At 43.5% G+C, this 13798-nt stretch overlaps 1 protein-coding gene across 1 annotated transcript in view; it reads right to left on the bottom strand.

Annotated features, from left to right (window-relative positions):
* Positions 1 to 13798, bottom strand: part of lrrc75ba (leucine rich repeat containing 75Ba) — a 56282-nt gene that overhangs the window by 28066 nt on the left and 14418 nt on the right. Inside the window, exon 2 of the mRNA XM_037536052.1 lies at positions 9385 to 9513. Coding sequence (XP_037391949.1) covers positions 9385 to 9513 — 129 coding nt within the window. The remainder of the gene's footprint in view (positions 1 to 9384; positions 9514 to 13798) is intronic.

Genomic DNA, 13798 nt, shown 5'->3' with positions numbered 1-13798 from the left:
CAGAGTCGTAGAAAAGAACTCTTCCTGCCGTTCATTGTGAAAATTATATGCTTTCTTTCTTTTTTCTGCCAAGTTTTCAGGGGGAAATCATCTCACCTTCGCTGCGCCAGCCAGCTGGTCTCCACAGCAACGGTTGCCATGGAGACCAGCTAGCTCTAATCTACTATGAAACATTTTCAAGTAATTTTTTTAAAATATTGTCATTTTCAAATTTACACCAATGCAAGTGTGATTTTTTTTTTTTAAATAGCAAAAAAAAAAAAAATTGATCTAGCCTCACGTGGTCCTTGCGGGGCGACTCACGTGGTCCTTGCGGGGCGACTCACGTTGACGATCCCTGCTCTATACCGATTTGCCACCAGGGAATACGTTTGTGTTTGCCACAAAACCCAACAGATCGGGAGTTGAAATTTTCACAGTTTTCTACCACGTCACCTTAGAAAAACTGTGGGCTACACAGTTGGCTAGCTAGCTTAAGCTTAAACTACCTACCTACCCAACTAAGCCAGCTGTGTTTCCCAACACACAGCTACCACACCTTTATTTAACATGACTGCTCACTGTTTCACACCAAACGTAGACGTAGATGGACACACGAATCCACCAGCTCCATGCGGTGAGAGGCAGATGATGTGTATCCCAGCCCCTCTTCACAGGCTCATAACTCCGGAGGTGAGTGTCGTATGACACGAAGGGTTTGAATCGGATTTCTGAGCTGGATCATCACAAAGATACAGAGACAGATATAGAAACATCCGATTTAATGCTTGGGCGAGTTTGTGGTCCCCAGTGGGTTAAACCAGTTATTCGTTTCGGTCTGCTAAAGTTAGTATAACCAACCTCATGTTCGATGGAGTCCTTGTCCTTTTCGTCTCCTCAACTCAGAAGTAAAAAAAAAAAAAAAAAAAAAAAAAGATACATACTGAGGCCTTTCCTGCCGGCATTCCACAAAGATCCACCCAACCCTGCCTCTGTACTTGTTGCCTTCGTTGGTTTGGAGCGAGTTGGTTAGAGTGAGGATATCGGATTCAGAGCGGATCGGATCAGAGGCAGAGTAGAGGGTGCGTCCTCACAGAATGCATGAGATTAAAAATTAGGTTCTAGAGAATGAAAAAACGCCTTTCTGAACTTCTCAATTGTATCAAATATACCTTTGCACTGTATTTAATGGTATTAGTTATTATACACCGGTCAGGTACATTACGACCACCTGGTTTCTGCACTCACTGTCCACTTTATCAGCTCCGCTTACTGCAGTTCTACAGTTACAGACTGTAGTCCATCTGTTTCTCACTAACACACCACCACCACATCAGTGTTACTGCAGTGCTGAGAATGACCCACCACCCATATAGTACCTGCTCTGTGAGGGTCCATGGGGGTCCTTGACCACTGAAGAAAAGGGTAACAGAGTATCAGAGAAACAGATGGACTACAGTCTGTAACTGTAGAACTACAGAGTGAAACTATATGGTCAGTGGAGCTGATAAAATCGCAATTGGCAATTGCGACCATTTCAGTCACAGGACTGAGCCTGGACTGAGCCTGGACTGCTTTGTTAATGAGGCTCAATACAGAACAATTAATCAGAACAGTCCTAAAGGCACAGTAGCAAAAAAAAATTGTTATATTAGGGACCTAGGCATCAAGAGAGGAAGTGAAACATATATTTTATATATAAAACCACACAAGGCCATTTAAAGGGCTAATGTGGAATTGTAAATATGACTGAACAGTGTTACTGAGTTCCAGAGCTGGAGTTCAAAGCCAAGTGTGACTAGTGAAAATTTTAGCATTTAATTTGTGCTGCCCAAAGTTTCATTTCTCAATTTGGTTTGCAGATATTAAGCTGAAGCACCAAATCATAATCCTTTTGTGTGGATGAGAACACTAATCCAGTCTATAATCCACAACGGGGGCTGGATCTTCTGCTTTTGTTCAGACTGAGTGCCCAGTCGGCTGCAGGGGTTCGGGAGGAGGAGGCCTGGGGCTGTGAAACAGAGCATCTTCACACCGTCACAGATCGGTCAGCCAAATATAACCACACAAACTCTGAGTGCAGACAGACTGGGAATCAATAAGAGAGTCAATAGAGCCTGGAAATGAGCGGCCCTCTGAAGGAAGATGTGTAAAGAAGTTGTTCAATAACGGTTTCCCCTCTTACCCCAAACGCAGTCGATCAGCCAAGACAAGACAAGGCCGACGTCTGAAGTTCACTTCATTAGTTTCAGCACTGGAGCTACAAGGCTAATGTAGCCTTGCACGCCTAAATCACTCACACACACACACACACACACACACACACACACACACACACACACACTCCTCAAACTGTACCGAAGTAATTAACAAAGAATTCCACAGATTTTCAGAATTTCTTCTCGATTAACTCAAGATGTCGTTCCGAGAGGTTTGGAGCTGCTCACAGAGGTGGTGATGGGAACCAGACGTCCCTCTAAAAGCTCCTACAGAAAGTTCCTACATGAACTGGTTCTGAATTCACTGCCTGATGACTGAGACGCTGTTTTATGAGAGTTTAGAGAACTTCAACTCCATTCATGGTGGAGGGAGACATGCAGGGCGCTGTGCGGCAAAATAGTCCCCAAAGAAAACTCATTATTCCAGATTTTCCACTGTTTTCCATCATCAACATTCCATATAAGCTCAGAAGACTCGTGTAGGTTCTCTGGTGGTTCTGGATGGTAAATAAAGTGTCTATATCTGTGTTGTAGTCATGGCGACGCCTGGTTCCCATCACCACCACTGTAAAGACGTCTGAACCGTTTCACTACGAACCCTCTGAACCTCTGATTACACCTCACACTCTGAGTTAGGGGGGAATTTTGAAATATTTCCCCTTCTATTTCTAATAGGTTTGATTATGTGGTTTCTGATACTGTATGACTCTTAGCTAAAAACAAAATTCAGGTTACCACTATTTTTAGCTATGCTAACGTACTTTAGTCGATAAAGTGTCAGAAACCACATGATCAGAGACAGTGGTGGACAGTAACTGAGTAACTGAGTAACTGAGTAAATGTAATTAGTTTCTGTACTTTAGTATTTTTGGTGTATCTGTACTGAAGTTTCTCCGTTCTGGGCGTCTTTTTCCTTTCACTCCACTACATTTCAGAGTCTAATATCCGACTTTTTCCTCCTACATTTTCAGAAATCTGTGGTTCCTTTTGGTTTCTGTGTGTATAAAAACGTCACATGTCAAAACGAAAGAAGCGCAAAGCCAGAGCACCAATCAGGGCCCAGCGGTCACTTTGTTTAGAGCTGGTTTTGACCTGTTGGTCATACCGACCCAGTGCAGCACGCGGTTCAGCGTCAGCGCTGTGTGTAAAAAGTGATTTCAGAACCACTCGGCCATAATCAAATTATGAAAACAAAACGTTGTAACTTCTATCCTGATGCTCGGAAGGCAGAGCCCAGTATTATTGGTTTATTTGTTAGCTATGTAACTAACTTTCTTTTTAGCAGAAGGTGTTTTTGCTTTTTTCACTCTTTCAAGTTTTGCTTGGGTCACCAGTGTAGAATCATTTCAGCAGGACATCCAGCAGCATCGTATACGAACATTAGATTCGGACCCATCTTTAAAACTTAAAATTTAGGTTTTACTGAGCTCCGAGTAATACATTGACATATTCCCAGATATCGATTATTGTTCTGTTTAATTACTAATGGAGCTTCAGTGAGCTCAAACTTTAATTTAATTCAGCCAATCTTCTTAAACTGTAGCTGGCTCCTGAAAAAAAGACTTTCCCTAAAATTTAATCGAAGACATCTGCTGGCTTCCATTAGCATTCAGTTCAGTTCAGTTTCTTCCCATCTTTGAGGATTTCTACACGTTCCGAGTCTGTAATCACATTATTTTAATCTCCTCAATGTTGGCTCTATTTCCCACGGAGGCTCCTGCTGATAAGAACAGACGAATATACGGCACCGCAGAGACGGATCAGTGAGACTGTAGTCTGAGCAGGCGTGGGTTTCTCATTGCTCTGCTGTCCAAACTCAGCTTGGGATCAGATCTGAAATAGAAGATGATTTAGCTTTTTTTTTTTCTTCTGACCGCATCAGTGCTGACACACTGGATAATGGGAGCTGTTGGGCGACAGATTAGTTTGGTCATTACTGTTGCAGATATATGCAGTTAATCTGATGTAGAAAAGGTGCAGAACTTGCCGAGTCCCTCACATCTCGTGTACTGAGATGTAGCCTGAGGTCACTTAGTCCAGTTTACTGTCAGAGGAGTGACATTACACTGTAATGAGTTTAATGAGTTAACAGGGAAACGAGAGTAAAAGGGAAAGCTAGTCTCTTGGGGTTAGGCATTAGCCATTACCCTATCATGAAGACAAGCCGGCTCTCCGTGTACTCTGCTTATGGCACTCCTTACTCGGCCAGCTGCTTCAGGCGACGCCGCCATCTCGGCCTACAAGCCAAGCTTCTCAGCTAAAAGTGATGGTGAATGTCTAACGTTTACTATTTAATATTTAAGTTGGAGCGAGAAAATTAACAAAAAGCTGGTGAATAGGATGACGACTTCAGCGTTGTGCTGTCTCTCCTGCACTCGGAGATGCTGCTGTGGGCTTTATAATCATGACGGAGTTTGTTTATCTCAACAGGGTTAGAAAGCAGTACTGATATCTGACATCTGACTAATGATCAGTAACAAATTTTAGATTTCCTTCAGTTGTTGAATATGGTTCTTACTAAAAGTGAAGTGGCATCCAGAATAATACAGCCTTAGGGATGTTTGAACATCTGTGAAATTGGTGCTGCTGTTCTTGTTTGATCTACAGTAACATCAATTCACTGTGCGAGTGACAAGAGCCCTGCTTCAAGTTAGCCAGCTGCTAAAAACAGCTAGCCTCAGAAGCTAGCATTCTCCCACTCTCCAATACCTCACAGCTTCCTCGGTTTACTTTTAAGTCAGGGCTGTAATTCACGCGAACTCACTTCTTTCCTTCACTTTGGTTGCTTGGAAATGCACTAATACTAATACGCCGGAGCGCTGTGGCAGTGCTGTAGTTGTGGAGAGCAGACCTGATTTAACGCTGCTAAAGCTGGTTAGGATGTGGAGAAAGAGCCGAGTTCACTGTAGGTCAGCACAGCTACACCACTGATCTCTCACTGGTCACTCAAACTTGGTCACAGGACAACAGATCGCTGGTTCACTCGAACAGGGAATATATAATTCCATGTTTTCGACGTTGCTTAACTATATATTTGGCGACTCATTCATTCATGTCGAAAAACCAAGAAGTGCGCCCTCTTGTGGTGACAGCAGAATAGTGTCTCCTTCATTGCAGTACTCAACGCCACCAGGGCGGTCGCTGGAACATGGACGTGTGAGAATTATGTATTATATCAAAAATTCATCAAACATTTCTGTAAGTTGTCACCTAAAATTTCATGATGGGGACCGCTCTAGCAGCGAAGGATACACCTACTCTGGACAAACAGAGGAACCTCAGCAGGCATTCGGTTCGGACACAACTTTAAAATGTAAGTTTTACTGAACTTGAAGTAATACACCAACAGATTGCAAAAAAATTAGGGCTACAATAACACAAACGTCTAAAAGCAGCTACACTACTTACTCTTGCAAATCAGTACAACAAATGATTCTCATCTTGTTCATGATGGAAAAAAAACTCCCTAAAATTCAATTTGGAAAACATCTGCTAGCTTTCATTAGCATTCAGTTCACTTCCTTCCCATCTTTGAAGATTTCTCCACGTTCAGAGTCTGTAATCACATCATTTTAATCTTCTTAATGTCGGCTCTCTTTCCATCGGAGGCTCCTCCAGAAAGGAACGGATGAATATACAGCACCGCAGATATGGATCAGCGGGACTGTAGCGTGAGCAGGCGCTGATTTCTCATCTCTCTGCTGTCCGAACTCGGCGTGAGATCAGATCTGATATAGAACAGCAGAGATTAGACTGCGCGTGAGGGGCAGGGGGTGTTCGGTAAGAACTCTTGGAGAGTAAATCCCTGTGTAGATTCTTTGTGGGATCTTTTTGTAAGCTTTCACTGGGAAGCAGGATCAAGGGCCACCAGGGCAGATGTGCTGATCTGCAGTTACCACCAGGGAAGACCACGGCGTTTGGAGCGAAGGTTTGGTGTGAAAAACACGAGAGTACAGTTCCAGTCCTCTTCATTCACTCCGATGTAGCAAATCAAGACATGTTTGGTGTCTTTAGCTTTATACTAGACCCACCAGGCCAGCATAGCCAAGAAGGAGTGGAACTACCAAATAACGTGGTGCTAACTGCATGCCTAAAGTAACGGAAGCTTATGGAAGTCGTAAGTGAGAACCAGCGCCACTTGACGATGAGCAGCTAGCGATCTTATGACATGAAGTTCAGCTACGCTTAACTTTATGTAAATGAGCAGTGACACAGGGTGGCGATGACCAATCAGAAAAGTCAGCTGCACTGACCTCAGTTCATGCTGAAGATTGTTCCGCTGCGTTAACATGAAAATGTAGGGAATGTAGACGGACACACGAATCCACCAGCTCCACGCGGTGAGAGGCAGATGACGTGCATCTCGGCCCCTCTTCATAGGCTCATAACTCCGGATGCGAGTCTCGTATGAACTCGTGATGAGATGGAATGGAAAGGGCGGCTCTACGGATACAGGAAGGGTTTGAACTGGATCTCTGTGCCGGATTATCACAAACGTATTAATAGAAACACTGAGAAACGTCCCTACCTGCTCTCGCTGCAGACCGCCCACCAGCGACCAGTTGAAGGCTGCACGGTTTGCCTATGATGCTTGTGAATTTAAAAACCCTCTTACCCATGGTGAAATCATTTACACCATAAAATGTTATAAAATACACAAATAGTCTATAATTTATGAGCAGTAGCAATAATCGAGTCTTGCACCAAAATTGCAGTGAATTGTAGTTGGTTTAGAGCAGCCCAAATGTTAAGAAGATCCATTCTGTACATTCAGCAACAATCAAACCACTTTGGGAGCCACAACAATGTCCATCTTGGCTGTAAATGTGTCTGTGTGTGCTGATGTTGCTTTAAGCTTTAGCTCAGCTACATTCACTTGTCTCGCATCTCTAGAAGGAAACTTCAACAGTTTCTAGAAAAATGTCTCTCATTGCAGATTAAACGTATCGGGAAACCAGCTGGAGTGACTATAAACACTAATCAGTCCATTCTTCTCCAGATGATTGACGTCCGTCTTAAATATCTCTCTTTGCCGTTTCGTAGCTACTAGCTAGGCAGGATTGTTGTCTGTGTTGCTATGGTGACCAGTCGTCTGCGCTGATCTTCAGGGTTAAAGGGTGAATCAGCAGTTCTACATTATCTCCAGCGTTTAAGACCATTTACTGTTAAACTGTGTTGAAGGATCAGCAGAGCTTCATTTTACTGTAGAGGAGGATTATTTTATTATTACCTACTGATCTGGTTCAGCTGTGGAGCCACGACAGGGCAGCAGAAGAGCCACGTTGCCGACACGCTGTCCTCACCAGTAAATAAGGACAGTCTTTAGGGTGACAGGATATTGCAGTCATTTCATGAACTTTGTCATTTAATATTGAAAATATCCCAATGTAGCAGCGTTCAGTGCAGAAACCACCAAATGACCATCACAAATGATGCTAATTTATGTGATAATGCCACACAAGTCTTAACTGTAGTTAGGTAAAAATGCAGAGTATGGGCCAGGAAGATGATATGGGCCCTTTAAGCGTTAATAAAGTTATTTGCTGAATGATATTAAGATGTTTGATGCACAGATGGATGCAGGAATTTGCTGCCAACATGAACATGCATGAACACCTACGCTGAGTCTGAGTCTCCATCTGGTGACCTGCATGTTTGACCCGAGTTGATGGCACTTACGAAATGAATTATTATTTATAAAAATAAGCATCATAAGGATTAGTGGGCGAGTCTCAGATATGAATGCACAAGAGTGCCAGGACTGTGCTCAGTGTCCTGGGATCTTAATGTGGACGTCAACAAAGACAGCAAGACAAATGGGAAATTTTTCTTCACTGGAAAAATACCATGGAAGCAGAACGGGGCAGGACCTTCTGTGGAAACCTGTCCTGCCGAGCAGCTGCTGTAGGAGTGAATGGAGACGATCCCTTTTCCCCTAAAGCCTCATCAAATTCACTCAGGTGGAATCACGTTAGTTCAAACCTGCGTAAAATATCACCCCCGTAAAAGTAGAAGTTCCTCCCTTTAGACCTCCACTTGAGTAAAAGTACTAAATTATTTCCCTTCAAATGTACTTAAGTATAAAGTAAAAGTACTAAAAGAGTAATTCTGGCTCTGATGTCCTGTTATCATTTTTATAACCAGACTGGCTTCATGAACTCATTTCAGGTGAAAGTCCTCCAGCGTCTCTCTTGGTAAACCAGTCTTTCAATAGAACGTCATTAATTAGTGACGCTGACGTCTATTAAAATGATCAGAAGCACAAAACACTGAAGGTAAACAGTTTCCATCAGGGAGAACCGAGTGGCTCTGAAATCACTTTTTACACACAAGCAAAGTTTCAGTTTCAGATTTATTTACAACTTAATTTCCAAGTTCCAAGTTTAAGTTGAATAAAAACTGGCTTTAAACTCAGGATCACAGATGAGCTCCTTTACTGTGTTGATCTGTAGGCGTCTGTTCATAAACATAAACCAGCCCAAACTCATTTACTATAAAATGAAATGGTGTTTGTAGAAATTCAGAAAAAAGCCGCGTCAGTCTCGACTGCATATGTGGACATATTTCTATATTGAGCTCTATTTACACAAAGTTAGGTTAGTTCATCATTTATGTTGAACAGACTCTCCCAAAGTTTTACGCTGCTGCGCTGACGTTGAACCGCGTGCTGCACTGGGTCGGTATGACCAACAGGTCAAAACCAGCTCTAAACAAAGTGACCGCTGGGCCCTGATTGGTGCTCTGGCTTTGCGCTTCTTTCGTTTTGACATGTTACGTTTTTATACACACAGAAACCAAAAGGAACGACAGATTTCTCAAAATGTAGGAGGAAAAAGTCGGATATTAGACTCTGAAATGTAGTGGAGTGAAAGGAAAAAGTCGCCCAGAACGGAGAAACTTCAGTACAGATACTGAAAAAACTACTTAAGTTCGTTAACGAAATTAAATGTCCTTAGTTACTGTCCACCTCTGTGCACCTATGTAATTATTTATTTAACTGCACAACTACCTTTAAATAATAGTATAAAATGCTAAAAACAACTAAACCTTTTACTTTACACCTGCATTATGTGGTTTGGCTTCCTCCAGATATAATCCTGAAGACACACGAGGTGACCAGGTATAAACGAGGTCTATATATTCCAAATCAAACCTGAAACGCTAAAGATGTGTCGAACAGTCTGACCTTCTTAGGACACTGCATGTCTCTGGCGAGGCTCAGGAGCAGCTCGTGAGAAATGGGGTCCACCAGGTTCAGGAAAGCTGCGTTCTTGTAGAGGATGTCGTTCAGGGATGTGCCCTCTAAGCCCAGGTCCTGCCAACACACAAAACAAGACAACACAGATATAACACGTCATATCAGTGATTAATATTATAGAAAAGCCTTTAAAGACAGCGTGAGCGGGAAATCCTAACATCCTCCTTTTGTACTGCGACGCATTTGTGAGTGAAACAGCATCAGTGAGGACCTCTGAGCAAGCCGAGCGTTTTCCTTTCTGCGGGGGTGTCCAGTCTCATCCCCAAAGGGCCGCTGTGGCTGCAGGTTTTTGTTGCAACAAACCAGCGCTGCCGCGGCCGTCGAGGCCGAGCGACGCCCTGCCGCGGCCGTCGAGGCCGAGTTTGAGTGATGCGGCGGTAGAACGCGAGTGACTGAGCCTGGGCTGCTAAAGTGTCTCCACAGCGTAATTAATATTCAGATCCTGAGGCTTTCACCCGTCATGGCCGGCGTGTTCCGGTACAGGTCTTTGCACTCGCTCCTGCTGGACAGGGTGAGCTGTAATGTTCTTAGCTGCAGGCTAACTGCGCCACACTGGGGACAGGACGCCCACGCAGATCCACCTTACTGTCCCGAACTCCCTCGCTCAGGCACTCAAAGCTCTCGCTCCTTCTGTTCTTCTTTATTCACTTCGCTCTTGCTCTTTTCTCTCCATTTCCCTGTCTCTCCCACATTCTTCCTTTATTTTCCTTCCTCTCTGCTCGCTTCTTATTTCTGTATCTGTACCATGACTGTGTCCTCAACCATGCTCTCCGTATCTTTAACTCGCCCTCATTTCACAACTCAGACTATCTGTGGTCAGAGATTTCTGGGCATTTAGCTCCCTTCATGTGTTGAACCAACACCTTTGACAGGACAGGGACTTTTGACCGACAGGCAAAATAACCGAACGCAGACCTCCGTTTCAGTGCGATACAAAGGGAAGGGAGAGTTTCAAAACAGGGCTACAGCAAATAGGCATCCATGGGACGGAGGACGTGGTTTAGCTTTTCTGAGCGTCTCTCTTGAGCAGAATTTACCAAAAGGTTCTTTGGAGTCATTTCTGGCTGTAGATCATCTTTTGTGTTCCCAAAGGTGAGAACGTATGCACGTTTATCTCATGAGAAATTAAAGAGCGAAAGCTGAACGTCCAGCGAACGTCCAATATAAAACCAGCTTTAACAGCCCAAAACGGACACAGCAGCGACCGACTACTCCCTCCCTACAACCGCGAACTGAACCGCAATTGAGAGAGTGAAAATAACTAAATAACTAACTCATTCAGGCCTTAACAGGCCTTAGGAAACAAACCTCGCCTCACTCACGGCAACGACAGCACTGTAGGACCTTTCTTCTGCTCGTGCGATGTGGAGATGGTTTTTGTACCCCCAACATCATTTGCCATGTATCACAGTTTGGGAGCCACTTCTTTAGAAATAAAACTAAATTCCCCTAATAGACACAAAAGACATTTAAAAACAAACATAAAACCTTAAAGTCTGTAGTGTGTAGTTTGCTTGACCCCTTTAACTCAACGGTAATAAAAAGTTGCTGGCTTCAGAAGCACTTTGCTGTGATGTCCTTGTGACCCCCATCTGCCTTAATGAAAACAGATCCAGCACAGCTCAGCTGCAACGAGGCTGGACACCAAGTCTCAGTCCATCATGCTAATGCCAGAAACACTCGGCGCAAGTATGCAAATGGACACACTCTGCCAACACGCCTCAAATGCTTGGTACGTCTCTACAAACTCCGCATGCATGCGTACATTACTGTGGAGGTTAAAACACTCAGGGGCGCTAGAGGACAAACGAGAGGATCTACTGCTATTCCTTCAGCCTCAAGAGCTAAACGTGGACAGTGAGCTGCTGTACCTCGTCTGAGGAATGGAAAGGCCATAGTGTGACACATTTTAATGTTTATGCAAGCCGTCTTTCCGTGAGACTAGACTGCAACAACTCAAGAAGAACGTTCCTCAACATAAAACAGCAAAGAGCTTCTGCTTTTCATCGTCTACGGTGCAGAATATCATTAAAGATTCAGAGAATCTGGAGAAATCTCTGTCTGTGAGGGACGAGGCTGAACACCAGTATCTGCTGGCCGTGATCTTTGGGCCCTCAGGCAGCTCTGCATTAAAAACAGACATGATTCTGTAGTGGAAATCACTGCATGGGCTCAGAAACACTTCTGAAAACCACTGTCTGTGAACACAGTTCATCACTGCATCCACAAACGCTGTTAAACTCTAAAACACAAAGAAGAACCCAAATATAAACAGGATCCAGAAACGCTGCCACCTTCTCTGGGCCTGAGCTCATTTAAAATGGACTGAGGGGAAGTGGAAAAGTATCCGGCGGTCCAACGAATCAACATTTGAAATTCTTTAGGAAATCATGGACACCGTGTCCTCCGGGCTGAAGACCACTCAGCTTGTTATCAGCGCTCAGGTCTAAAGCCAGTATTCATGATGGTGTAGGGGGCATTAGTGCACATGGCACGCGTGACGTGCTCATCTGTGAAGGCCCCATTAAAGTTGAATGATATTTACATGACCTGGCAACATCTGCTGCCGTCCAGACGACGTCTTTTTCAGGGTACGACTTGAATATTTCAGAAAGAAAATGTACACCTACATTCTGCATGTATTACAACAGCAATAATTCCAAATAAACAGCACTAATGATCCTTTTTTGTAAAGAAATATGCAGTTGGTCAGTGTTATTTAAGAAGTTATGATGTCTATGATGTACCCAGAGAAGCAAACCGTGACGTATTGTTATTTATCATGATAACAATGTATACGGTCATAGTGCCCAATCCTACTGGCAACCTCACAAAAACACCCAGTGCAAACCAGCAAGCTTTGTCCAGAGTGGAAGAGGCTTCGGCAGTTTTAGGCTACAGTGTTAATTGTGGCTTTACCTTCACGTAGGGGTTGCACAGATGAGTGTATTATACTGCTCGCCGATGATGGTTTAATCTTAATCTTGAGTCGCTGATCACGTGATAATGACAGTAACATGGACGTCTCAGAGAAGACAGCAGGTGAGGAGCCTGGAGATCTACAGTTTCCTGAAGACTAGCGATGTGATCCAGTGACTCCCTACCTTCACATAGCTTAAAATATGCTTGCTTATAGTGCATCTGTAGCAATTCTGACTTCCCAACGATCTTGCATCACAAACGTTGCCCATTTTACCCCAATTAAACCATTTAGATTGAGTTCCTTACTTGGGTGGTGTACCACAAAATGATCACCTCAGTTACCTCAAAAGACCAGGTTTCCTAGCTGGACGTGGGGTGCATCCACTTTTTGCGAAACGAATTTGTTGAATAAATAATGTAAACGTGAACAAAATAAAGCCATCTCCATTTCTGGAGTGTTTTTAGACTGAGTAAACAAAGAGAAGGTGTAGCTGATAAATGGACATTTCCTGAGCAGCCACGTTCGTCAGTGTGTTCTGCCTCTGCTTTCTTACAACGTGAACTACAGCCATAAAGATTTCCATGTAAACTTGCTCCGTATGTCTCCACAAGTGTTTTCGTTCTCTTGTGCAGGGCTGATGGAAAGTCCCCCTAAAGCTCCATTATAGCCGGATTAGTTTTATCTTCGGAAGGGATCGTAATTTCCGTGATCGTTGACAAGATCTGCGATTTTAATCCAGGATGAATGTCCTGAATGAATATCCGAGGATTTCACAGATGTGCCAATAATTCCGGCACAAATTACCTTCTATAATGCGCCAAACTCAGAGCGCCGTCAGTGTCAACAGTCTTGTTTGAATTGAACCCAATAACAGACAATGGGGCCTCTTATTTTTGGCGAGCAGGAGACGAAGCTAACCGCAAAAACGGAGCTAGACTTGGCAAAGTTTATCCCAAGACTAAAGAGGACGACTAATCTACATTTTGGCGATGGCCCAATTAGAAAGGGAAGGAAAACGGAATATCTTGAAAGGTTTCAGAGGGCAGTGATTTCTGTCCTTTTGGCCGGCTCTTTTAATGAAGCCTAGCTTTGTTCTATCCAGTATTAACTAAGCGTTTGTTTTTTGTTGTTTATAGTCATTTAATTATAATCTGAACACTGAAATAAACGTTTCAATCCGGACTAACTGAGGTAATCTGGGGAAACTTCATCCCCTATAAATTATTCATTAGCCTAACTGTATTTGGTCTTGTGTTAACTGGGAGTTCATTCTATTTGTTTGGCTGATGTTTCAACACAGGCTGTGAGGTTTTAAGCCAGGCTTTGTCGGGTAATTTGGTGAATTTAGACGGGCGGCAGCAGCGATCTAATAAGATAAGATAAGATACGATCATCCTTTATTAGTCCCACAGCGGGAAA

This window comes from Pygocentrus nattereri, chromosome 29 (genome assembly GCF_015220715.1).
Source record: "Pygocentrus nattereri isolate fPygNat1 chromosome 29, fPygNat1.pri, whole genome shotgun sequence".
Classification (NCBI taxonomy): domain Eukaryota; kingdom Metazoa; phylum Chordata; class Actinopteri; order Characiformes; family Serrasalmidae; genus Pygocentrus; species Pygocentrus nattereri.
Note: the sequence above shows the minus strand (reverse complement) of the source record. Positions and strands in the feature narration are given on the sequence as shown.